The 27549-nt window shown below is 40.2% G+C and overlaps 1 protein-coding gene across 5 annotated transcripts in view; it reads left to right on the top strand.

Moving 5' to 3' along the window:
* The window catches only part of lama2 (laminin, alpha 2), a 363864-nt gene that overhangs the window by 167550 nt on the left and 168765 nt on the right, over positions 1-27549 (top strand). For 4 of the 5 annotated variants that reach the window (XM_080192473.1, XM_080192472.1, XM_080192475.1 and 1 more), the window contains exons 14-18: positions 5612-5823; positions 11249-11360; positions 16430-16543; positions 21416-21543; positions 26118-26204. In XM_080192473.1, coding sequence (XP_080048599.1) covers positions 5612-5823; positions 11249-11360; positions 16430-16543; positions 21416-21543; positions 26118-26204 — 653 coding nt within the window. Of the gene's footprint in view, positions 1-5611; positions 5824-7429; positions 7496-11248; positions 11361-16429; positions 16544-21415; positions 21544-26117; positions 26205-27549 lie in introns of those variants that run through there. The other variant, XM_080192476.1, reaches the window with a different exon arrangement.

Genomic DNA, 27549 nt, shown 5'->3' with positions numbered 1-27549 from the left:
ACTTGCTAAAATCCATATAAGTAATAGCTATTGCCTGACTCTTATCCATCCTCTTGGTTACTACTTTGAAAAACTCTAAACGATTTGTCAGGCATGACTTCTCACTCACAAAGACCTTGACTATCCAAATCCTGTCTGTTAGAATCCCCTCCAGTAACTTACCCATTACTGATGTTAGCCTCATTGGCCTGTAAGTTCCTGGCTTGTCTTTGCTACCCTTCTTAAATAATGGAACAACATTAGCCAGCTCCAATACGCTTCAATATGAAACACTTTGGATATCCCAAGACGTGAAAGCAAGTTATTCCTTCTTGTAATAATGTCATCTTTACACACTTATGATGATTTATACTTCCCTAAAAGAGTAAGTTAATAAATAAAAATGAGAAAAAATGCTAAATTTACAATTTTTAATTGTTTAATAGATTACCTACTGAAGTGCTTACCCAGATTTTACAAGCAAAATAAATTGTGCCCCTTTGATGGGAGTGTAGGATTCAATTGTTTGGTGTTTGGCTAAGTGTATCTGTTGCTTCTTCTTTATTCTGAGTGCTATTATTCAAGCTTGTGGGTTGGTTAGAAAAAGAAATGATAAATTTGATATAAGCAGCGGCAGGCTGAAAGCATGAAAGAGCAGACATTTTAAAGAACGTTTGTTTAAAAAAAAGTTCTTGCACACAGAATAGAGCGCGTCGTCACTGCATATCTCCAAGGCGCAAAACATAACATTGACAATGAAAATTGAGAATAGTATGAACTTTCTGGCTCCGGCATCTTTCATTTGCTCGCCTTGAAATCCACCCATGCTTTGGGATCAGTGGAGTTCAGGCACAGGATCCACTTACGTGCTCACTACAGGGATGGACAACCTGGATATCGTAACAACCGACAAGAAGGCAATGCTTGCACATTGGCTAGGAGCAGCTCACACAAGCCACATATACATTTGATATGGTGGTAAGTGCCTTGAAAAGTGATGATCAAACAATATGCGTTCCATCAATAATATGGTCAGGTGACCTCAAAACTGTGACCAATTTTTGTAGAGGTAACTATTGGTTTCAATACTGTATCTAGCTCGTGGGAAGAAAGTGTAACTCTTCGTAATCGGTTTGCAAAGGTGTGCAGAGGTCTTCATTGGCAGTGGGGAAGTTTGTTCCTGAGGGTGAAGTATGACTTGCAAAGCACCACTACATTTTAAGGACTGTTCAGTAAAGATCACATTTACTTCATTGTTGCTTCACATCGATGTGGACACAGAAGCATCTTTGAGTGACAAATACTACCGTTGTCATTTTTGCAGTTTTCTCTCTCTCTCACTCCCTTCTGCAACAGACATGCTCCAAACTTGCCATGACTTGATTATCCCAGTTTTGGAAGTTTCAATCTGCTACAACAGTGTTATGCTGGACAGGTTCCTATTGTACATAGCCAACGGCAAAAACCTTATCCGGTTAAACCTTGTTGGGAATCTTGGCTTTAAACTTGAAGACCCCTAAGAGTACGCATTAATGTAACTAATGACAATGACCACATATAATAATATCCTTCCTTATTTATTGGCTTTGGAGAGATTATGGGTTGTTGTGGTGCCCATCGTGCTGGCACGTCAATTTTGCCTGTTTCACAAAATTTGAGATGGTGGCTATTTTCAATCCATGCCAAAGTGTCACAGGAGCTGAAATGCATAGTTAGTGTAATTTAGCAAATTGACTCAATCCTTTGGATATCACACACAGACATTGTGTGACCCAAAAACAGTGAATTTAGACTCTGAATTGATCTTAAGGCAAGAGGAAGGTCTGGGTCCTGCCTGGAGATGAATCAAAGGTCTCCAGGTAACTCACTGCCACTTCTCTTCCAGAAATGCCTTCCCTGAAGAAGTACTGCTCTTCTCTCCGATGACTGGGTGATCTCTTGCTGAACACCTTTGGTTTAGCATGCCTGATCCCCAACTGAAGGAATTCAGAACTATTAACCTGGATAAGCTTCCCCAAAAGATTTGAATCTTCTCAGATCACCTAAACATTCCCATCCCAGAACACAACAGTGTACTTGCTGAAGCAGTAACCCAGATTTAAACCAGGAGAAAAGTGAAATGCAACAGGGAATTGCCATTGCCCCTCTAACTGGGTGTCTGCTGTGCCAATGTGAATGAGACAATGGATACATTCTACTTTACTTCCTATCCTTCCTTCATAAAACCACATAATAAAATGAAATATAACTCATTTTTCTCCTCCAAGGTTGTGAAAACTGTTGGGGGGAGGTGTTAAGACCTCCTTTTGTTTGATCACATGGGCATATTGAACAATTTCCAAAGAGCTAGTAATATGTATTGCATCTTGTGCGTGAAGGACATTCGGATGTTGTTGAGATGAAACAATGATTCCGGTGGCCAGCAATAGATCACTGCATGGAAGAGGTCATTAGAAACAGAGTACTATGTACGCTCAGTAAAAAAACCTGACCCCATGGAAAACTAAATCATGCTTACAACTCAGATGTACATATTTTGGAGAAGTGCAGCTATCAACGTCTTTTGCTTGTTGTTCGTGATCCACATAGGATATGGCTGAAAGTTATGACAACAAATTCCATAACCACCATTTCATTCATTGACATTCCAGACAAGTTGTTTACAAAATGGAGTTTGCCAGACAATATCACGACAGACAATGGACTACTGTCTGTTTTTAGTCAGTTCACGGAGTTACTAGCAAGCTGCAGAATTAACCGTCATCTGACATTACAGTACAACCCACAACTGAATGGTGGCATTGAATAAAGGACAGTCTGAGCATTAGTATGTTGGAAGGGAATACATCTTCACTATGCATTCATACCCTATTTTGCACATATCGATCCACCCTAACCACATTCTCTGACCAGAAAGACACTGATAGGACCTATGACTGGTCATTACTTTTACATGCCAACCATTCTTGGGTCCTAACCAATGAAAATGGCAGAGCGAAAGCAGAAGAAATTGCAGAACACAAGGTAAATCAGAAGTGTATTTTGACAAGCAAACATGCAAAAAAAAAAGCCACAATTTGAAGCTGGAGGTTGTTTGTATCAAAAGGCCAAATGGTGACAACAAACTTGCATCATCGCTATCGAGACCAACACAGATTACAGAATTGCTTAGTACTAACATTCATTTCAAGCACGAACAGAGGATGCCAGAAAAACTCAACAGGTATGCCAGAAACAATCAACTTTTATTTGTTGGATGACAATACAAAGTGAAAAATGAGGAGATTTTGACGTTTCCTTTGCTGATGAGTGACCAGGATGTTGATCATCTGCCTCATCGAGCTGATGACACAAAACCACAACTTCAAGTTCATAGATCCCAATGAAGTTACCAGAAAACTTTGTATCTTGAAGACTGTTTCTGGACCTGGAGAAAACAGACACTCTAAGTTCTGAGAAATGACTTGGAGTATGTTTGTTGCTTCTGGTGGTTTAATTTATAATAATGTTCTTTAGTTTTATCCATTTGATTTGTCAAAGGCAGATCTGAACCAAAGCACCATGATCCCTAACTCAGACAGGTGGAGAAATCCAGCCCATCCAGAACAAAGATTGAACTTGGGCTGTTCAGTCAACTGAGCCATCATTACCCTAAGGAGCGTGAGTCACTGTAGCAACGTACACTTTTCCATATATGTTGTAGCCTTGAACTATTGATATTAATGGCAGAGACTCCAATTTATTTCCATCATTTGACTGACCAGAAATTGCTCCCACCCGTATGGTCTGCGATCAGTTTATGTTGGAAGGATTTACAAGTTGATACTCCCCCACTTGCTTGGCCACATTATGAAAGCTTTGGTCTGGAGTCAGAGTTAAACCTGAAACTTCTGGGGCATGACCCACTGTGACACAAGTCCTCCCTTGTTTAGTTTACAAGACAGAAAGGATATTTGTTCAATTGTTTGGTGTTTGATTATGTCTGCTGCCTCGCTGCTTTATGTAATATTATAGTAAGAAGTCTCACAACACCAGGTTAAAGTCAATAGGTTTATGTGGTAGCAAAAGCCACTAACTAGTGGTTTTTGCTACCAAGTAAACCTGTTGGACTTTAACCTGGTGTTGTGAGACTTCTTACTATGTTTATCCCAGTCAAACACGGCATCTCCACACTATGTGATATTAGGATGCCTTTGGATGTGGTTAAAGAATCAAAGACTAAAGTGAATGCAAGCTGCAGCAAACTGAAAGCATGAGAGAGTTGGTGTTTTTAATTCATTTGTAGGACGTGGGTGTCGCTGGCTGGCCAGCGTGTTTGCTCATCTCTAGTTGCCCTTGGAGGGCAGTTGACAGTTAACCACATTGCTGTGGCTTAGGTGTCATATGTAGGCCAAACCAGGTAAGGACAGCAGATTTCCTTCCCAAAAGGGCAATAGTGAACCAGATGGGTTTTTCCGATAATTGGTCATCAGGGGATTCTTAATTCCAGAATTTTTTACTGAATTCAAGTCCCACCGTCTGCCGATTTAAATCGAGGTGCTCAGAACATCAGCTACTATCTGGATTAATAGTGATGCTATCACTAGGCCATTGCCTCCCAAATCATAAGTAAAACCCTTGTACACACAAATGAGGTGTGCCATCTCTGCATATAAATATGCAGATATGAAATGGAATACTAGCATGGACCTGGTCACTGTGATAAACACTAAGATTTTATACAAAGTCTTTTAACCAGTGTAGCTGGTGCCTTCACTCTACCTTTTCTAGTCAACTAAGGATGGAAATAATGCTGACTTTCTCAACAATATTATATCTTGGGAATGAATGTTTAAAAAATAGTTCCCGTTGCTCAATCAGACTTAACTGAATGTTTACTTAAATATATTGTTAGTGAAGTATGAATTAGTAAATTCTAAGTGTTGCCTTGAACCCAGTCAGCACCAGATAACATGATAGCTCTTTCCCAGAGTGGAGTCAGAGCAGAATGCAGAAAAATGTGTCCACATGGATGATGAGGTTGCATGATTGCCAAGCTTAGGAAAAGTTGCTCAGCCTGAATGGATAGTTGCGTGTGAAGGATTTGGGTTCAGCATTCTATTGTATATCCTTTATTATCTCCTGGTCCTTCAGCACCTCAGATTTAAAATTCTCATCATTGTATTTGAACCTCTTTGGGCCATGCTACAGTACATCGTGGCAAGCACCTCCAACCCTACATCATCCAGAACTCTGTTTCTCTGACTCTGGCCCTTTGCATATCCACCCTTCCCTTCAGCGTGTCCCTCCCTGGCTTTACACTCTGGAATTCACATCCCAATCACTTCCACCTCTTCATTTCCCTCTCCTCTCCTTTAATGCCTCCTTAAAACACACATCTATGATGAACTACCTTCTAAATATTCAGTCTTTGTCAAAGCACCATGTGACATTTTTCTACATTAAAAGTGCTATATTAATACAAGTTGTTATGTTATCAAGGCAGGTTTTGCTGGATTACGAAGCTATTTACTGAAGTGTTGTAAAGTGTGATATACACCTTTGAGGTGGATAGCAAAATATTTCAAACAAAGAATTGGTTTAGGCAAAGTTTTTTTGATATGCTAACTCTGTCCTTCACTTTATTTGTTAGGGTAATGGTATCCTCATAAGCAGTGGTGTGGACGGAATTCAGCTTTATCCATTGACAAAGCACATGGGAATGATAATTCTACGACCGGAGAACTTTGTGATACATTCCACACAGTCACCTGTAAACAGGAATGACTTCATGACTGTTCTGGCTAACATTACACGTCTTCTAATAAGGGCCACGTCTAACCACGACCAGACTGCCATCTATAGGTAAAAAATTACTGCAATACATTTTCTTAGCATTTAAAGTAGCATCAGAAAGTATTCCGTATATTGCTATTCAAGACCTCAGCCCTCTTGTTATACTTGAGTCTATTAACTAAAACACTTAATGGTTGAATTTTACATTGACATGGGTATTGGCAGTCAAGTCTTCAATGTCCTTAAGAAAATAGTTCAGACAACTACTGCCTTTTTTCTCCATATTAAGGCCAGGATTTTCCAACACCGCACCCCTCCCCCTGCCCGGGTGGAGGGATCTGCCTCGGGGAATGCAGTGGCCCAACCAAAATTCCATTGACTTTTGGCAGGCCCAGACATACCAGGCAACAGGTTGGACTGGAAAATCCCACCCTTAAACTTCCTGTAGAATACAGGTAAATGTGTACAGGGGGGTTCTCCTGTGACAAACTGCTAACTTTGTGCACTAAAAGAAAATACCATATTTTTATTCCTCCCTTTGTGTGGTCGTAAGCATCTGCATGAATTCTGACCTGCTGAACCCAACAACATACATAACAATCAGTCCATCATATGTTTTCCTTTTGTTCTTTTGCAAACTAGGAACATTGTTTCAGGAGATGGTTTACCAAAATTGAAATGACAGGAGAGTTCTGTTTTTCATTTCTTTACTTGCCTGTTATGAATAGAAGCCCAATATTAATTTTCTACAGTTGTTGGCTGAAAGAATCACATTTTGCACTTATGAAGAATTTATTTGCTTGTGGCACAATGAGGAATGCTGTGAGATATGCTACAATTAATTTGCCATTTTTTGTTGAATTGCATTTCATTGCTGGTGATTTATTTTTAAAAAAAAGAAAGGAAATGTCTAGAGAGAGTTTGTTACTCATACTGCTGCTTTTCCAAAACAAGAATGTTATTCATTTGAATTTATTTCAGATGTTTCTGTAATTTGCCTGCTGAAATGGTGAATCTCAAATGAGGGTCTTCTGTACAAACAAACCTCAGTCTGGTGCTCTCACATGCAGGGAGTGTCCCAAAGAGCCTTCATTATAAACACTGGGGGCTGGGTGTTCGCAATGATCAATTGTGACTCTCTGGAGTCATTGTGCTACATGTTGCGATTCAACTTTCCCAGATTTGTAGTGTAGATTCCTATGCTCACGTGGTTTAAAAACAACCCTCAGGCTGCTTTGAAGTAATGCGTCTCCATTCCCACTATTGACAATGAATACCCTCTGTACATAACATCACCAAAAGGAGACAGGTCTGACTTCAAAGTTTCCATCTTGCTAACAAAATACACGATCAATCATGAAAAAATCCAATCCAAGGGGTCAATTCTTTGACATACTTGAATGCAAACCTATAAATTCCACAGAAAATCTTCAGCCTTGGCAATGCCAAATAAAAATACTATATGAAAGTTTTTTTTAGAGGAAATCCAGTTTTCCTCGGCATTCTTGACCCCGCGTTCTTTTCCTCTAGACCTTTTTGTGGGTCAGGAATGCCTCACATGCACTTGTCCTCGCTAAGGTCAGGTTCATCATTTTAAACGGGGACTGAAAATTGGATTTCTTCCCACACACTATTTTCATGTTGTGCTGCGGGGTTTCAAAAGTCCATTAAAAGCACAGCATGTTTGAGAGTTTGTGAAGAAAATGGAAAGCCTGATGAGGCATCAGGAATATTCTGAAAGGTAAGTATAAAGTATTTTCATGCCTTCGAGTGTCACTATTACGTGCTGTATTGTAATGCAGATGTGTTTTTAATGCAGTAATTCATCATAGAGATCTGTCCTTTGCCTTGACCAGACTTGTGTATTTGTTTACACATTTGTTGGGTGGAAGATATTTCCATCAATGCTTTTCCAAAGGGGAAAGCACCATCATGTACTGAAAAATATTATGGAATGTCCTGTCAGATTGTGCTGTCTTCTTTCCTACTGTGATTTAAATAGCTTTGGTTGATTTAAAAAAAGAATTGGTTTTGACGCTTGAAGAAATCTAACCACATGTTCCACTACATTCTGGTTTTGATACGAAATAAAATCTGTACTTGAAAAAAATCTAACCATCTACTTACTCCTTTACATTGCTTGACTGGCAATCTGCTTTGAAATTAAAATGAACATCTGCTCTTCCTTCTTTCTCAGAGAATAGTCTGTTGTTTGGTGAGCTGTGGAAATTCTGAATGCTTGGCTGAATTTCAAATGCCAATCCATTTCAACACAATAGGTGTTCCATTCATTTGAGAATGTATGACAGTTTCAAAAAGTTGCAATAACAGATTCTGGTTTTATTGACACAAATTAATAGAATTGCAAGTATTCCAAGTTTTTTTTAAACATGGCAGAATACATTTTTCTTAAAATCACTGATATGGAGATTTTTATCAGATGGCAGGAGGTTTAGTTATTTTCCCCAAGTGATGTAAAATAATTTTCATATTGTGTTGAATCTGAAAATGGTACACAGGGTACATACTGGCTCAGTGGCTACAGAGGATATTGGGGTGGGAGTCTGTACTTAGTGCAGAAAAGTACCATGGGTTATCTGAGGGCATGGAGGATACATGGAAGCATAGAAGTGGCATGGGCCACCTGAGGGGGCATGGGTTGGAACGAGAAGTGGATTGTGGGATGAGGCAGTCGAGAGGTAAGATTAGAAGTCCTTTATACACCATTGTGAGCTAGTATATTGCAGAACCAGTGTATGCTTTCTATCTTGCCCAGCTTCCATCCACATACCTCCCACCCACACTCCTCCCACTGTTGCCAACCATGAATGTCTTGTGGTGATTGTGTGAACATCATGGCCTGAACGGAAATCTGGTTGAGGAATGGTGACATGTTTCCCCTAAATAAAGCTTTCCTGCCTAGAAATATCATCCACCACTTGCCGGTGATGCGGCTCTTATCACCACATTACACAGTGGTCTGACCTGTTACTCTTTGAGCATGTTTTCCTCCTTTGAACATTTCACCATGTTTCATCCCTTCCAACTCCTATTTAAAATTCTTGTTGCCAACTATGACAAAGCATTTCTCACTGAGATTTGTTCATAGCTTTTGTCCATCAACCTCTGCAGCAACTGCTCAATCTCAGTGATTTGATACCCACCTCAATAATCAGGTTCTCTCTCCTCTTGAGCTCACTGCCCTCTTAACTTCCCTTAGTCTCTCCCTCTCCCATGTTAAGTGCCCAGCTAATATCCATCGCCACACTCTCACTTTGCCATTTTACATGATCTTTCTACTCCAGTCATATCCATCATAGATAAAATTATCTCTGATCACTCCTCTTTCTCATTCTCCACTGTCTTCTCCAGCCTCATCTGCTTCTCTGTCCATCCCTGAAAAGAAATGACCACCCAATTCACTTACAAGTCCATTTTTGAATTCCCAGTTGTATCGAGCCTGCCCCACCAATCGCCATGACATTTCTGCAGCTGATGATCTCTTTAACTTGACTCTCAACTTCACCTTTGATGCGTTAGTCTCAAGGTGCCATTACTTCTCTCACTTTGAACATGGTCACTGGTACACCCTTTATCTCCACTCCCTTATCCAGGTGCTCTGCCTGTCCAGTTTTGGAGCTTGGTGTCATGTTTTGCTGTGTAACACTCCTGCAGAATGCCTTGAGGTACTTCATTATACTTAAGATATTGGACAGAATTTTCTGATGTGGGGACTGGGTCCCTTAGCAGGGGCAGGAAGTGGAATGTTTCCCATTGCGGAGGCTGGCAAGAAAATTTGCCAAATCATTTGGTCCCAACCTCATTAATTATGCGATTGGCCATTTCATGCTATATTCCGGGGTGAGCCAGGCCTGATTGAGCACAGTCCACCATCCTATCTGGGCACCATATTCAAAAGATACCCAACATCACTGATCTACTATTGAAGAAAGAAAATGGACCCACTGAAAATGAAGATGGATTTCTGACAACGTTCCGAGGCTGGGAGACAGACTCCTCCAGGATACTGAATCTGGATAATCCACCTGCAAATGCTTCCCCACCCATTGCTGTGATGTGGAGTCCAGGGTTGCTGTCAGCCTCCATCCTGCACTCAGGAGGCAGGAGGAATTGTTCAGATGCATCCCGACATCTGCACACCAAGTTGTTCCAGACGTGTTTTGCGCTGGCGTGTTTTCCTACTGGCTGAAGAGAATGAGACGTGAGTGGAAGATTCTGGTCAGGCTTGAACCTGCAAAACATTACCTGGATGTAAATGAGGTTCACACTGGCCTCCAGTGGGTTTTTTGACCCACTCTGGTGGACACCAGTTGAAGATCCCACTGTAAAATCAAACTAGCATGAATCTAGTTTTGGGTCTCCTGCTGAATTCTTCCCCCTGCCTGCTATTGAACCTGTTGGTGAGGGCTTAGGATAATTCCACCCTCTCTACATTAAAAGTTGTTATCTTGGCGTTTTGTTGCTGCATTTTATATTTTCCTGATTTCAGATAGAAATTGCCTGAAATAAGCTGTGATCATTCACTGTCATCCTGCCCACTTCCCTAATTTTACCCATTTCATTTATTAATCAAAAGACCCTTTGGATTTCCTGAAAATGCGAGAGGTGCTATATAAATGGATGTTCATTTTATGAGTCAGACGAATTTCATTAGATTTTTCACTTCAAGCCGTGATGCTATTAGCTGTAGTATCTGAGCTCTGCATGAATTGTAATCTGGAAATTTAAATTTATTTTAATTACTTTAACCTGAAAATACAAATTGTGAAAATAAAGTTGCAGTGTTCCATGGAATAATAGTTGCATTCATAGAGTACCTTGTCATGTTGAAATGCTGTGAAAGATCTTAACATGTTTGACAGCATCTGTGGTGAGAGAATAGAGCCAACGTTTCGAGTCTGGATGACCCCTCATCAGCTCTGATGAAGGGTAATCCAGACTAGAAACGTTGGTTCTATTCTCTCCCCACAGATGCTGTCAGACCTGCTGAGTATTTCCAGCTCTTTTGGCTTTTGTTTCAGATTTCAACATCCGCAGCATTTTGCCTTTATCTGACCATGTTTGGATCATTTTGAGACAATTTGAAAGAGAAGTTGGAGAGGTACTTGAAGTGAAGTAACTTAGTGTGGAGAGGGGGCCACAATGGTACTAAGCATAAAATACCAACAGAAGTGTAACAGGCTGAATGGTTTTCTCCTGCGCTATATAATTCCATGAGCTCGTTAGGTTGTGTGGATCAGTTGCACTGAAGACAATGGTGTATGTCCTCAGCAAAGGAAATTCCACTATTTCTAATTAAAACTGAAATTGCTGGAAGAACCAGTTTCTGAACTATTTCACGACAATTAACTCACAACAAATCCACTGGGCAGAAATGTAATTAGAGCTTCTCTTCTGTGATTATTGGAATGGATTTAAATTTAATTATGTTTTATGAAGAGGATATATTTTTGTTCTGTCTTTGCCTGAACAGGTTGAGCTCTGTTGTACTCCAGACAGCTAATCCAAATTCATTAGGCCAACATACAGCTACAAGCGTTGAGATTTGTCGCTGCCCCCCTGAGTACTTTGGCACATCTTGTGAAGTAAGTAACAATTGCAGAATCTAGATTTTTCTGTCAACAAATTTCCCAAGCCTCCAAAGTCTCATCAATGTGGCAAAGTCATAAGCAACTAGAACAGTTTAGAACTTCAACAAATGTGAATTAAGCAGTTGTAAAAACACACAGAGCCTTTTTGCCTCTACACCCAAATTCTCACTGAGTACAGCGTGCAGAGGAATCTCCAAATTTTGTGTTCCCCTATCCACTGTCAATTGGTCAGGTAAATAAGCAGAAGTGACTGTGAAAATTATTAATATGTGACCACTTAAAGACCGCGTAACAAATGTACTTTAATAGGACTTAAAAAAAATGTTCTTGGCATGTGAGAATTACTGACAAGCCCTTTGAGCTACTGTGACTAATGGTCCATGCGGGGGTGGTAGTGAGCTATTTCAAAGAAAGTTAAAAGCCAATCACTTTTACTGTGGGCCAGGAGTTACATAGGCCAGACCTGAAGGACATTTGTGAAAGAAATAGGTTTTTATCACCCGGTATTCTCATGATCATTAGTTCTGAGAATTGTTGGCCAATTGAATCTCAATTTCCCCAGTGTGAGATTTGAAATGATTCTTCTGGCTTACAATTCCAGCAACATTTGCACTTTGCTGTCATGTCTCTACCTATAAGAACGTAAGAACATGAGAAATAGGAGCAGGAGTCGGCCATCTCGCCCTTCGAGCCTGCCCTGCCATTCAGTAAGATCATGGCTGATCTGAAGTGGATCAGTTCCACTTTCCCGCTTTCTCCCCATAACCCTTAATTCCCCTGTCCATCAAAAACCTATCTACCTGTTACTTAAATATATTTAGCGAGGTAGCCTCCACCACTTCAACAGGCAGAGAATTCCAGAGATTCACCACCTTTTGAGTGAAGAAGTTCCTCCTCAACTCTGATCTAAACTGCCCCCCGCTTATCTTGAGGCAGTGCCCTCTAGTCCTGCTATCCTTTTTAAGCGGAAAGAATCTCTCTACCTCTACCCTATCCGTCCCCTTCATTATCTTATACGTCTTTATAAGATCCGCCCTCATCCTTCTAAACTCCAACGAGTACAGACCTAGTCTATTTAGTCTCTCTTCATAGTCCAACCCCCTCGTCTCCGGTATCAGCCTAGTGAACCTCCTCTGCACTCCCTCCAAGTCCAATATATCCTCCTGCAAGTGCAGCGACCAAAACTGCACACAGTACTCCAGCTGCGGCCTCACCAGTATCCTGTACAGTGGCAGCAAGACCTCCCTACTTTTATATTCTATCCCCCTCGCTATAAAGGCCAACATTCCATTCGCCTTCTTGATCCCCCCATAAACCCCATATCCCCATAAACCCCACACCCCCATAAACCCTACCCCCTACCCCCTGCCCATTCCTGTTTAACTACCTCAGTTAAACTGGAGAGAAGAACTTGATAAGTTTGTTGTCACAGTATACTGAAAAAGAAGAAAGCTTACCCTAGGTTGATAATTGACTATAGAATTAGCTACCACAGTAATTGTGGATCAGTATGGACAGAAGCTTAAAGGCTCCTGTTGGCAAGTTTGTAGGTGGTGAGTCTTTAAAATTCCCTGGGTAGCTTTTTCGCCACCTATTCTCCACCCTGGCATGTCTGAGATTTTACAGAACACAGGTGAGGCCTAGGGCAGCCCAACTATCCATCCAATTGAGGTCTTTTAATGGCCAATTAATAACCACTGAAGGGTTGTTTGTTGCCCGGCCTCAGTCTTGAGGCCAGTGGGAGGAGCTCAGAGATGGGAAGGTTGGAGCCTGACAGGTTATCTGCTTGGAATGTCGGCAGGAACGGGGAGGGAACATCGGCAGGAAAAGAGGTAGGGTCAGAATATCAGCAGGAGAGGGGGACAGTCCCTCCCTCAGTCACTCATTTCCCACCAAGGTCTGGCCCCTCCAGTTATTACCTCACCCTAACATTAAGCTTTTAAAACTGACCACCACTCAAATCCTAGCCCTTGCCCCGCCCCCCCATCCCCCACCCCACTAAATTTTAAAATTCACATCTTTATTTTCAAATCCTTCTATTGGCCTCAAGCTTCCCTATCTTTTGACTTCCTCCAGTCCCACAAATCTCCAGGATATCTGCATTGATCCAGTTACGAGCTTTTGTAAATCCACCATTAGCAAGTTTCTCTTCAGCCGCCAAGGCCCGGTATCCCCTCCCTGCACCTAAAAGTCTTGGGAAACTTTATATTAGAGGAACTGTATAAATGTAAGCTATTTTTATTCCAAATCAATCAGTAACTCATACGGCATCACCGTAGATCTTGTATGTCTTCAGACTGCTCCCAAACTGTAAACTCTACAAGGCACAGTTAATTGATTCCACAAAGTACTGCTGCTGAGTTACAAAGTGTGTTTGGTGACAGGCCCTGTGACTGGCTTGCTGACCTTTCTCAGCTTCAGTTTATAAAATGTTCAGTAACCATCTTACTGGTGAAGCAGAGGCATGGCGGGCACTGTTCCTGGCTGTGGTTGAATAAGTGATGGACACACTGAACATCCTCAGTGGATGTGGCCTTCAGATGGCACTCCTCCTCTCCTTCTCTCTGCAGACAGTTTCTCCTTTCTGCTGCTTCTGTTCCAGATCTCCCTGTTGAGTTGCAGTCCAAGGAGAATGAGAGCAAGCTCAGAGATCTTTCAAATCTGCAGCACTCCTTCCAAAGATCCAGTATTGCTCCCAATTGACTGAGAAAACTGTGGTCCAAATTCCAGAGCTGGACAGGTGTAGGAGGTCTTAAGCTTCTCCTCTAGTTACACAGTTATACCGACTGTAAGTACAAAGAGAACAAAGAACAGTACAGCACAGAAACAGGCCCTTCGGCCTTCTAAGCCTGTGCGGATCACACTTATCTATCTAACTAACTGCTTATATCCCTCTATTCCCCGTTTGTTTCAAAGCCTATCAAGATAAGTCTTAAAAGTGACTAACACAACTGCCTCAATCACCTCACTAAGCAGTGTATTCCAGGCCTCCACCACCCTCTGTGTGTAAAAAAAAAATGGTGAACTAGAAGCTGTGGCAGAACATAAGGATTTTGATTCCCAGGTACACAAATCATGAAAAGGTCATGAATAGGTATAGCAAGCCTAATACAAAGCTAGCCATTGGGTCAAGGAGACTGGAACATATGATTCATAACAATATAAATCAAAACAAAATTGCTGGAAATATTCAGCAATTCTGGCAGCATTTGTGGCGAGAGAAACAGAATTAATGTTTCACATTAATTATTGGCCTGAAATGCTAACTCTGTTTCTCTCTGCACAGATGCTGCCAAATTTGCTGAATATTTCCAGTATTTTTTGTTTTGATTTCAGTTTTCCAGCATCTGCAGCAGCAATATTTTGATTTTGTGGAACTGATATTTCATTTAAACAAAGTCTTAATCAGAGCTCATCAGGAGTACTGGACTCAGTTTTAAGCACTGCATTTCAGAAAAATTACAATACTCGGGCTTAAAGAATTAAATTATGAGGACAAGTTGAATAAGCTTGATTTGCATTTCCTCAGATTTAGAAAATATTTATTTGTGATGCTTAAAATGACTAAAAGATTTGATAAGGTAGATGAAAATAAACTATTTCCTCTGTTATGGGAATCCAGAACAAAATGAAACAATCTTAAAATTTGAGCTAAGCCATTTAGGAGTGGCAGCAGAACTCATTTTTTCCATACAGGATTGTTATCTGGAAATTTTTCCCCAAATGACTGCAGATGCTGAGAAAATTGAACTCTCTTGAAGATATTTTTATTGGCTAAGGCGACTAAGGTATATAGAGCAAAGGCAAGTAGTGGAGCTGAGGTATAGATAGCTATGAATTAACTGAATGGAAGGAGAGGAGTGAAACTTGCTTTAGTAAGCTGGTGGACCCTGACAAGCCAAACATCAATTTCTATTCATTGACTTTTTGGTAACGCACATAGATGAGGGCCAATGCTTAATATCATGTACAACTGGCATTGCCAACGTTGGGCATTTTTGACATTTGCCCCAAAGGACCCAAATCTCACTGCAAGTTAAATTCCTGCCTTTAGTATGTGTATTAGCTCTGACACAGATGGCTATTCCACCTCCGTAACATTAACAATGTCTTTGTGTTTCACTTCCTCCTTTGCCAGGCACTATGGTTCCAGCAAATGCTTTGACATTGTAATGGTACATTTAGCTGCTGTGTGAGAAAGCAGACAAAAAGGTTACAATTTACTTTCATAGATAAACTTACCATATTCAGCTCACATATTAATGCAGCTACTTTTATTTTGCTCCAAGCTTTTGGCTATATCTCATTCTGTTAAGGAAAGAAAAACAAATTAACAGGACATTTAAAATTCCGACTTTGCTAAGTAAAAACAGGGCCAATCATGATTTCTTTTCTGCACGAACCATTGCAGTGGGCTTTTTTTTTATTACCCTAGAAGCAATTAACTATGTTGCTACACATGGAAGAATTTATTATTCCATTTGAAATGTGCTAGGTCAAGGTAGCCATTACAGGAGTATATTTGCAGTCAGATTGAACCATCAGCCATTGTCTTCACAGTATTATTGGTGAGAATTGTAAGATGTAATCAGGCTTATATAGTAATAAAAGTTTTACATCTTTCAATAATGGATACAACATAGCTCTAATGAGCTCCTCTGGAAAAACGACTCACCGTTCCATTTGCTGTCATAGAATCTGATCCATTGATGTCAAAGCAACAAAGAGGAAGCTTTGCCTTGTATTTACTTATTGGTAGGCGTGACCTTGGAGTGCTTGATGCTTACATCAAATGCAAATACTGGAAAGACATTCAACTCACCATCATTAGCATTCCTCACCTTAATCAATGCAAAACTCTGATTCACCTCTTACAAATCTGTCTTGTAATATCATAAATTAAAGCGGACAAGATTAAAAACTTCATATTGTTTGATTATATTTATACCAGTATTATAAATATAACATTTGACAAGTCATGAAATCTATTAAAATACAAGCAGCATATTTTGTCTGAGTGAAAATATTCCTTCACAAAATAATAAAGACATTTTTCTTCTCAGTCTTGTGTGCCAGGATACAGACGAGTAAATGGCACCCTCTATGGAGGAGTCTGTGTACCTTGTGTTTGTTATGGCCACTCTAACTATTGTGATTCTGTCACTGGAGAATGTTTGGTGAGTATTAATTAATTAAATACATTGATCCTTTTGGTGGGTGAGAGTATTTCTGTCTGAATTATGTATTGATGCCAATGTAATAGTTGGAGTGATATTTTTAATTTTGAAATATAGCAGCATTACTCAAAAGCCTACATTAGTACAACATTGATTGCACCGTCTGTCTCTCATAATATTTATTGTTATGGTCATTTAATGCCTCATGTTACCAAAAAACAGCTTACTTAATGGGAAATATCAGCTTATGCTATGATGATACTTTAAAATTATTTTCCATGATAATGTTCAAAACATCTGCTTGTAAGTCTGAAAATGTGACAGCAGAAGGATGAATGGAAACAAACAAGATATAACCAGGGAGGTACTCCTTTATTCAATAAATGCAGTAAATCTGCATAAAAATCGGTATCATAATCAAACAGCTTTGCCGGTTTTACTGTGGGTTGACCTGATAATTCATGGAGTACCATAAAATAGTGGCCCCATACATCTGCAAATATTCTGGAGGCCTTATCACTTTAACTTCTTCAGGGTTCCGCCACAGGCTAGTTTCTGCATAGCCAGCAACTACCTGATCAATCTAGCATCAAGGCTTCTGCTAATGAAGCAAAGGAAAAGGGTGGGGTTGAGGATCGAATGAAAGAACATATTTCTGTGCCCAACCTCTTTAGGGTCCCAGGCTTTTGTTGCTGGTGTGTTTGATGAGATCAGGCATCCTGGCTGACAAACTAATGGTTTTTGGGTCTACTAGAACTTTGTGGCTGGTATCATTGCCGGAATCCCAAAGTAATTGTGACCAGATCATTTTTATTTTTTATCAGTTATCTAGCTATCCCCCCAGAATTACTACCATCTTTCTACCAAAGGTGTACCATTTTTACCTGGGGGCATGACTTGCACATAAAGCATTCAACAAGTTAAAGGATTCTTGATGGTGCTGAAACTTCAATTCCAATTCCAGATGTGTCTCAGCACTCCAGTTTAAACCACTGTCACAATAACCTTTGCTGTGCAATGAAACATGGAACTGTAGTTAAAGCAAAAATGAAAGCACTCATCCTTCAAACATATAATTTTGATCCTGGTATCTTTGACCTGAACTAAACTGAGTAAATGCTGAGTAATTTAAGAAGCCTTGGCGTGAGCCATTTAAACTACTTCCATCACAATGACTGAAATGTGTCACTGTGGAATGAGAATAGGTGATTACTAAGACTTGAGGGATTAGCGAAATATCAGCATGAAATTGATTATGTCAGACCTGGGGAAATATGTAAAACAGTTCACTTGGTTTCTATAATCTAAATAAATAATCGGGTGGGAGCTCTAAACTAATGAAGTGCAAAATATGTTTCAAGTGTTAGTAAAACTTATGAACTAAAGAATGAGTATTGTCTGTGAGTATCACACTTAACAGGGGAAAGGAGTCATCCAGGGCTGAATTTTTTCTCTCAGGGTGATGTCCATGTCCTGCAGCATAAAAAAACAGGGTGGCCCTGTCTGTGATTGGCTGGCTTGCCTCGCAGCTGTTTAAGAGGTCCCAATGCTGAGTTTTATAGCCAGTCAAATGGCTGCAGCTCTCTGACCCCAGCAATGCCTTGATGGCCACTGCTGAAATTGCATGTAGCCCCTGAGGAAAGCTATCAGCAGTGGAGACAGACTTAAAATATGTCTGAGGTCGCACTGATGCCAAGCGAGCAGCCCCTGGTGAGGGGTTGTTGGAAAACCGCTCGGAGGGAGAATTACCTTGTTGGTAAGATGGGGAAGTGTTATGCATGGGTATGTCTTAAGCATTGCTCCTATGTCTGCCTCCAATGCATGCATGAAAGCTTTAATGGGTGCGAGCTGGTTCATGTCAGAAGTCTGCATCCAGCTTCTTCATCCTGGCCAGCTCTGTTGCAGAGATAGGTACCTCCTATCCCTCTGCAATTTTCATAGAGTTCAGACCAGATTTTTAAAGAGTCATGGTACATGATGCATTAGAAGAGTTGTGAGTCTTAGTCTGCATTAAGTGACCTTTTATAAGGCAAGTTCAAAATGTTCTGTTCATGAGCCCATTGCCAAATTCTGCCCTACCACCACTTCCTTTTCCCTTCATGCCCTCTATGTCAAAACTTGTTCTTTCACTGACCCTACTGCCCCTCATATTTCCCTATGCTGAACTCTGTCTGTCCTTCTGTCCATCCTCAAGTTCTCTCATGCTCCTCCTATGTCGAGCTATGGCAATGCCATCCTCGTTGACCTGCTGTACACTTTATAGAGCCAATGGGCCCGATGTTGTAAGATGGGATATGTAAAAGGTCCCTGGGAAGAAAAGTCATTCAACGAGAAGTTTCTCCTATTGAAAAAGAAACATCTAAAGTACAAACCAATAAAGGCCCTTTGAAGTCTCAAAAACCACAAACCCTTGATGCCACGTAACTTATGTAAACAAACATTGTGAAATTGACTGCAGAAATCAGAATACTGAAGCTGTCAATCAGTCGCTCTTTCCTCTGTGGCGCATGTGTTCTCTTATTATAATATCTGCCTGGGCTACATAAGGAGCCCAGGAATACATAAGGAGGCTTAACCGACAATTCCGCAAGTGCTGCCCACTCAGTAGCAAATCTGCCCAGACGTGCACACACAACTAATATGTTGTCACATCATGACTTCAATTATATGGAAGATGAACATGGATATTAAAATCATTGCAAATCACCATAATCTTTTGTATGTCAAGGCTTTTGAGACATTTCTGAAAGATTACGAATGCTCTTGTACATGAGATAATAAATGGTTATTTCATTGAATAAGTGACAATTATTAAGTAATTTTTGAACAAATAGCCTTTACAATATTTGTTCTTTTTCACATTGATTATTTCTTGCAGGGCAATTCGCATAATGCCAGGGACCCTCTAATAACTTGCTTGGGTATTATTATTCATGATTGAATAGTGAAGCTACGCAATTCTGTTTTCACCTAACGTTTACAAATGTGCGCAAAGAATATGGATTCCAAAAAGTATGTGAAACTTGGTCATGTTTCCTCTCCTTAATAAAGGAACCTGGAAGGCAGCTGCTGAGAATTATGCCCAGAGTGGCTGAGATTAGCAAACCCATGACATAAACTCAGCTTTTCACTAGGCTGTCAGAGGATTGTATAACAAACATTTTTGGAAGTTTTTCGCCTACCCAAATAATACATAAACATTACAGGAAGACAATGGCATCATTAATGAAACTTTCAGGCTTTTATTTTAATTTGCATTTGATTCCATCTTCACAAACCAAAAAAAATTGTTTAAATTGCAGTTTTGATCAAACTAGCAAGTATGAATATTTTTCATACAGTTAAACATTAAAATATTTAATTGTTCACAGTAATCAAATTAGTAGAACGTTTAACCTAACTTTGTCAGTGGCTCTGTACTTAATTCTCAAATGTACTGATATCAGATTCATAACAATGAGGGTGGACTTGCATTAAACTCTTTTTTTTCTTTTATCCTGAACACTTCTGTGACTTGCATACCATATGCCAAGTTCACTATTCTCATTAACTCAAAGATGGTTTGTTTTTATCCAATCTAACAAGGCATAAGGCTGAAAGTAACTTTTATCATTTTATTATTTAAATAGTACTTCATGGATTGTTGTTTGTGTGTTAGGATGATGAAATTAGTTTTATACCTTGGCGCTTTCTTCATTGTAATAATTGGTTTTACAATTTGTCCCTCTCTTGAGGGAGCATTCTATCTTCATGTCACAGGTTAACTCTAATTAATGAAGGACATTCCACATAAATGTCATTTTAGAAATGCAATCTTTATTGCTAGGCACTGCACATAGATCATATATTTAAGGAAGTTTTTGGTATTAATGAATTTACACATTTTAATTCAATGCAATGTGCATTATACCTTTATGCCAAATGAAAAGATGCAAACTGCAGCACAAGTTATGGCAAAGCAAAACGTGTTTTGAAATCTGAAAAGAAATATTAAATGCTTTGAATTTCATTGCAGTTTTGGAATTGTTACACATGTTACAATGCTTTTCATTACTTGGAATTTGCCTGAAGATGGGAAAATGTTTCTGTTGCGAAGTAAATTGTTGCATATTTTGAGCTAATCACATCAGTGTTCTAAAGCATGTATTAAGGTAGTTAGGACTCTCCATATGATAGTATGATTGAAGACTTATTGCTCAGTTTTGCTGGGATACAAATCTCCGTTTCGCTGCAGTTCTTTGCTGCCTTTCCAGAAGCAGCAGGGTGACTGGGAGGCTGTACACACTTCCTGTACCTGGCTCAGAATTGAATTGTGGGGATCATGAAAGAAGTGCTGATTGGCCAGTGAGAAGAGGGAAACTGGAGAGGAAAGAGTCGGCCTTTCTACTCTCAAACCAATATTTTGTGAATATGTCTGCTGAATTAGACACTCGTTGCAGCTTTCTGAGGATCAAAGGATGCTCATATCAAATTCTTTCTTTGTTATTTTGACAGAGACATTAGCATGGTTATTTTAATTTGATGCCCCCATCAAACTAGCTTATGAAGAAATTGATGCAAATGTATTAAACATTTTCAAAATTATATTGTGCACAGTAATCTTCAAGCTTCTATAATGGTGTCTGTGATCTTTGGAGAGGGAAATTGAAGTTACTTCTAAGATAGCTAATGAAACTAAGATATCAGAATTAATTTGTTTATTCAAAAAATATGTAATTTAGCAGCAAGGGACATCATGGAATGACAGTTTGTTCAGCTGGTAACTCTTTTATGTATTCATTAAAGCACAATCTAATTTAAAGTAAAATAATGAAACAAAAATCATTTGCCTTTCATCAAGAAGGTTCTTAAAGGAAATATTATTTATTCTAGAATTGTCAACATAATACCACTGGCCCATCTTGTGCTAGATGTCGACCCGGCTTTTATGGAGATCCAACTCGAGGAACACCCAGTGATTGCCATCCATGCAGTTGTCCATTGTTAATTTCTACAAATAAGTAAGAGAGATATAAATTTATCTACACCTGTAGAATCAGGAAATGTACTTCTTATGTTAAGGTGGAATCTTGTGGAGGCACCGATGGTTCTGGTTCCCATGTTGCCTCTTTTTTGGGGAGAATCACCATATTGTGTTTCATTCAGGAACTTGGCCTGCTGGCAAAAAGGTCTTACTTGGGATATGGTGGCAGTTCTCTTGGATAGGAAAGCCACCAGGTAGGCAGGAGCTGCTCCTGGTACTACTTGAAGCCTAGGATCCCAGACCAGATGTGACTGATGGTTGGGTTGCAGGAGAGGTGGGGAAGATTTACAGGGCCGGATTCATGGAGAAGAGGGTTTGGCAACAATGGTAATCGCCCCACCCCCAACCTCCCCTCCCCCCCACACCCCACACTCTCTCTGTCCCCAAACCTGCCATGGAGTGAGCACAGGCTTCCGCCTTGTAGTCCTTGTTCTACCTGGTGGCATGCATAGTGAAATTATATATCATTGCCAGTACCTGGGTTATGGAATGAAAAGTCATTGGCAAAATAACTAGCTTCACCTTCTTTCCAAAAGTGAAATACTCAATCATGATGGAAATCTGAGATGAAAACAGAAAATGCCAGAAATATAAAGAGGTTCTGATGAAAGATCATTGACCTGAAGTGTTAACTTCCAGCATTTTCTATTCTCATCACAGATTTTCAGCATCTGCAGTATTTTGCTTTTGTCATTGTTCACTTCCCGTCCTTTTCCAGGAAAACCCACTGTGAAGAATTCCTGCTCTTTGGGATTTTCTTTTGTTCCCCTTCATTACTTTGCGTTTGCCTTCTCTCCCTTGTCTCTATTCAACTCAGGGTTTTCACTTCTGAGAAGGGAAAATGGACACTGTCTTTGTAACCTAGATAAGTACAATAGGTTGATGCAAAGCTTCTTTATCATAGAAAGACTCAAACAAATAAATACTAATAACAATATCAAGTGCCAGAAGAACATAATTAAACTTTATCCATTAATATAATTTCCTAAAGCACCACATAATCTAATTGTGGCAAAGTCATCGAGAATACAGAATGAGGAAAACTATATAGCCGGGGTATTACACTGTTCTGTACTGTGTAAATAACCTTTAAGGGGTTTTAAAAAAAATTCTTTTCCGTGGTGAATAGAACTCTGAGGATACTTTAATGCTTTCTTTGCTGCAGCTTGATTCATTGTTCCCTGCACCCATCATAATGCCATTCACATTCTCAATCTGACAGCCACATAGACAATGAATCACTTATTCAGAAAGTACAGACAGTCTTAATTTAAAAAAAAATCCAATTGGTATTCAACTTTAAACAAAGCCTCACAAAGTCATGACTCATGGCTTCAGTTCCAACACGTACTTACTGCTTTACTTTTTCAAGCAAAAAATAAGTTTTATTCAGCGTCATCTTGGAGAATCATAGCATCTCTACAGTGCAGAAGGAGGCCATTCAGCCCTTCGAGTCTGCACCAACTCTCCGACAGAGCATCCTATCCAAACCCTATCCCCATAATGCCACGTATTAACACCCTGCTACTTCCCCTAACCTATACAGCTTGGGACACTAAGGGGCAATTTTGTATGGCTAATCCACCTGACCTGCATATCTTTGGACTGTAGGAGGAAACCGGCGCACCTGGAGGAAACCCACGCAGACACAGAGAATGTGCAAATTCCACACAGTGACCCAAGGCTGGAATCAAACCTGGGTCCCTGGTTCTGTGAGGCAACAGTGCTAACTACTGTGCCACCAAGTGCACAATGCTGCACTTTACCAGATAATCATTTAATTAAAAGGAAAATGCTGCAGTGCTGGAAATCTTAAATACAGAAAATGATGGATAAATTCAGCAAGATTGGCAGCATCTGTGTAAAGAGAAACAGCTAATGTTTTGAGTTCTTTGCTCCTTCTATAGGATATTCATTTATAGTTTTGACAGAATATTGACATAGTTGTGCAGGCAAGAGAGCTGACTGAAGAATGGAGGGTCCATCTACATTCTGTCTGATGTCATGTCTCTGACATGCAAGAACTTGACAGGGTAAGATGCCCTGTTGGAGAGTTGGAGCAGACTCGATGGGCCAAATAGCCTCCTCCTGTACTGTAGGGATGCTATGATTCAAGTCTCAGAAGCGCGTCTTAGGGATGCCAATGGTTTGCTTAATGATGGATCTTGTCGAGCTACATGCTGCATTGTCTTTCTGCTCTGAGGATGATGCACGGGTGTCATTACCCATCGTTTGAGCAGATACCCCTTATCCCCAATGAGTCAGTCCTGTAATGAAGGTCGAATATATGAGGCACCTAGGAGTGACTCACGATCATGGGAACTCCCAGGATACCTGCTCAACCATGCATGATGTGCTTCTGATGATTTCACACCAGTTAAGTGTTCGTGAATGGAACCATTTCCTGTTAATGAATATCATGAAGGGCTGCCATTGGGCACTCGGTGCCATGTGTGTGCAATTGATTTCACACGTAGGCAAGCCTGAGACAGCTTCAAACCCCAGAAAGCTAACACTCTGGCTACGGTTATCAAATGTAAGCTTCACCTAATGATGAGCCATACTGTAGAGAGTATCTGTCACCTCCTTGATACATTTAGGTGTTGAAGGATGTGAGTTGCTGCATTGACAGCCCTTGCACAGCCCTGGAATCACCTGCAGGGAAGATATTTGAGCAAGAGGTAATCTTCAGTGGCAGTGGCAGGGATGTCCTCCCAGTCCATGGGACATTCGACTCTCCTGCAGAATCATAGAATCCCTAAGTGCAGAAAGAGGCCTGGACTGCTGACAATCCCGCCCCAGTATTCATCACTGTTGATGTCTCCATGCCCTATGCAGACCTCATCCCTCCCCATTTTGAGGCTGTGCGCATGGTTACATACAAAGGAGAACCCCAATGCACAAGAGTGCTTCACAAACCTCCCCTCTCCCACCTCCTTTGTTACTTTTCCCCCATTTACAGGCTGTAGATGCCTCCCCTAACTACGACCTTCTGCAGTCTGTTAGATGAGGGGAATGCCCTGATCACCAAGCTGTGCCTTATCCCAGTTGAAGACACAAGACTTGTCACTCCCTGCAATGGGATTACAATGTTCATATTAAGCATAGCCTGCAGCATAGCCTACAAAGCCCCAAGACTGCCTTTAGTCACTCATTCCAACCTCTTAGCCTAGAGTATGACTGTTTTTCAATGAGCTCTCACATTCCTTCATTACTGAACACAGCATTCTCTCTTATCCCATTCTTCCCCCTCCAATGTCCCCAGGAGGGTCTGTGCAACCTGTCTCTCATTTGTCACACTAACACAACCCTATCCCCGACTATCCTGTTCATTATCCATCCACCCACTCTGTGCCTGCATTCTAGTCTTCCACATCAGACTCTAGCTTCCCTATCCTGCATCTTCCCTCTGTCAGCAGTAGCCCTCATCACTATCCAATTCCATCGTATGTATTGTCCCTCATGTCTCTGTCATCTGCCCCTTCCCCCATCCCCAGTGGAAATGCAGATCTTTGTTTCAGAGAGTGACCCTGCTTGAGGCCTGCAGCACATCCTGAGTGCTGTCCTCCCTGATTAAGAAGGTACCCAACGTGAGCAGACCAACTGTACACAAATGTCAATCCATCAAGAGCAGTGCTGTTGCAGGGAGGCTTTGATTGTTACACTCACCTCAGAGTGCAACCTGAGGGTGGGCAGCTGCATGCCATTTATAACTAAATGCAATTTTGACTGATTGGGTTGCTGGTGTGGCACTTAATTGAGAGGGGGGACCATGATGCTGGTGAGTGGCTTTTTTAATGAGCACTCCTGAGATGGCAATGCATATTAATGTGGTCCTTGCCATAGATCAGCAGGAAACATGACCTGTCATTCAGCCATCATGAAATTGGTAAGAAATAAATTCCAAATTGACACTGATTCCACCACCACCACCACCGAATTTTGGCCTCTGATATTTCTACTCCCTCCCACCATGAAACCCATCATCGGCAGGACTGGAAAATAAATTTTAGGTTGATTAGCCATGCTATATTGCCTCATTGTGTCAGAGGATTAGCAGGGTAAATATGTGGGGTTACAGGATAGAGCCTGGGTGGGATTAGATGTTTGATGGGCTGAATGGCCTGCATCCGCACATTAGGGATTCTACGAAAATCAATAATTGTTAATCTTAGTGGTTATTAAATTACAATTCTGTGATTACAGTCAGATACAAAGTGTTTCCAAGATTTAGACACAGGCAAGCAGCTGTACATTCCTTTTTTTTATAGTACAGAGTGATATGCCACAGGGAATTTGAGGCTGAAATGCCATTGAGATGGTGCCACCCTTTTACTATATACAGTGTCGGCCGAAATATCCAATAGTCATTTCAGGAACGGTTAGCTGGAATGAGATTCCTGTTCTATCTTTGGTGCCGGAAAAGAAAAGCAGTTCACGTCGGTTCCACAGTGATGATTTCAGTAAAGAGCACTTGGCTATGCAGCTAATACAGTGTCTTTTGTTTTTGTCTCTTTTTGTGTCTGTGTCTGAACAACATGAACAACATAGTTTTAGCCCAACCTGTCACCTGGATTCTAGGGGAGAGATAATATGTGACCGTTGCCCTCCTGGATATACAGGATCTCGGTGTGACAGGTAAGAAATTTTTGGCCTTTTAGTTTTAATCCCTTAAGCATTGGGGTGGGCTTTTAAAAGACTCCTTGGAGGAAAAAGTTCAAAGTAAAGTTTGGTGCAGAAAACTTGTTTATGACTTTTGCGTGGACCAGAAGCAACCTTTCACTTTGTTCACAAATGATATTTGTTTATATCTCCACTTTTTTATAGTGTGTATTTAATAAACAATATTCTACATTCTCTGTACTTTGCTTATCTCATGTTTTCTAATAGTATAATTATATAATGGCAAACAGTTTGTCTCATGCAAACTGAAAAAGAAGTCATTTTTAAAGTATTTCAGTTGTTATCTGGTGCGCAAATATGCATTTTATCTGAAAGTGATCAAACTAAAAGTCAAAAGTCATATTTTCAGAGTGATTGAGAACAGTGCATAGTTAATGCATAGATCATTGAACTTTCAAAGTACTCAAATAGGATTGCTCAAGATTAACTTTTTGAATACTGCAGCCTGACCTGTTCAGAAAATGTAACCTCTGTTCCACTCAGATCATTTTAAAGGTAAGCTTACGCTTTTATAAAACAATGTTAATATAGGTTGAATGCATGAAGTGTTTCACCAAAGAAACAATTCAGGGTTTTCTGCACGTGTTGAAAATTAGTGATTTGAAATTTCAGTGTTTTCAGTTCACTGGCTTTTTGATCTTAGTGAAATTAAAAAGGTGAATCCATAACTGTTAATGATTTATTGAATTTCTAGTATTTCTGAACATTAGATTTAGTTTCCCAGAAATGCAGAACGCAGCACAAGTGATTGCAGAATTGGAAAGTTCACACCATATTAGGTGATGATCCATTTAAAGGGTGAGCTTTGATATTTGATGGTCATGTCAAGGAAAGCCTGTTATATTGGGAATGTCTGCAAATTTTACAGTTGAAAGAGGCACCTGTCGTTATATGTCGCTGAAGCAGAGGGCTATTTTTGTCAGACTGCTCAGTGGGGAAGCAATGGTTTGCAGTATACATTATTTTAGAAGCAATGCAGAAATGATGCTACAAGTGGGAGCGCAAGGGCATCAGCGCAATAAAGATAAAATTAAAAGAAGCAAATGTGAAAAGATGCTTAAGCATAATTGAGTTTTTCATGATTATTAAACATGGCTTGTGTGAAATGTGATAAACTGATTGAAATATATCAGAGTCTATTTGTAGCTGAATCATATTTTGGTCTGTTATTTGATAGTTATAGACAAAGTCAATTTGAGATCAGACTCTATCTATCACCCTGTTCCAAAATGAGAAAGGGCATTGGATTTGTAGAATGGTTTTGCATTCAGATTCTGATATCTTGTACTTTCCTTGAAAA

This window comes from Carcharhinus amblyrhynchos, chromosome 7 (genome assembly GCF_965287045.1).
Source record: "Carcharhinus amblyrhynchos chromosome 7, sCarAmb.v2.hapA, whole genome shotgun sequence".
Taxonomy (NCBI): Eukaryota; Metazoa; Chordata; class Chondrichthyes; order Carcharhiniformes; family Carcharhinidae; genus Carcharhinus; species Carcharhinus amblyrhynchos.
This window is presented reverse-complemented; position numbering and strand designations above follow the sequence as displayed.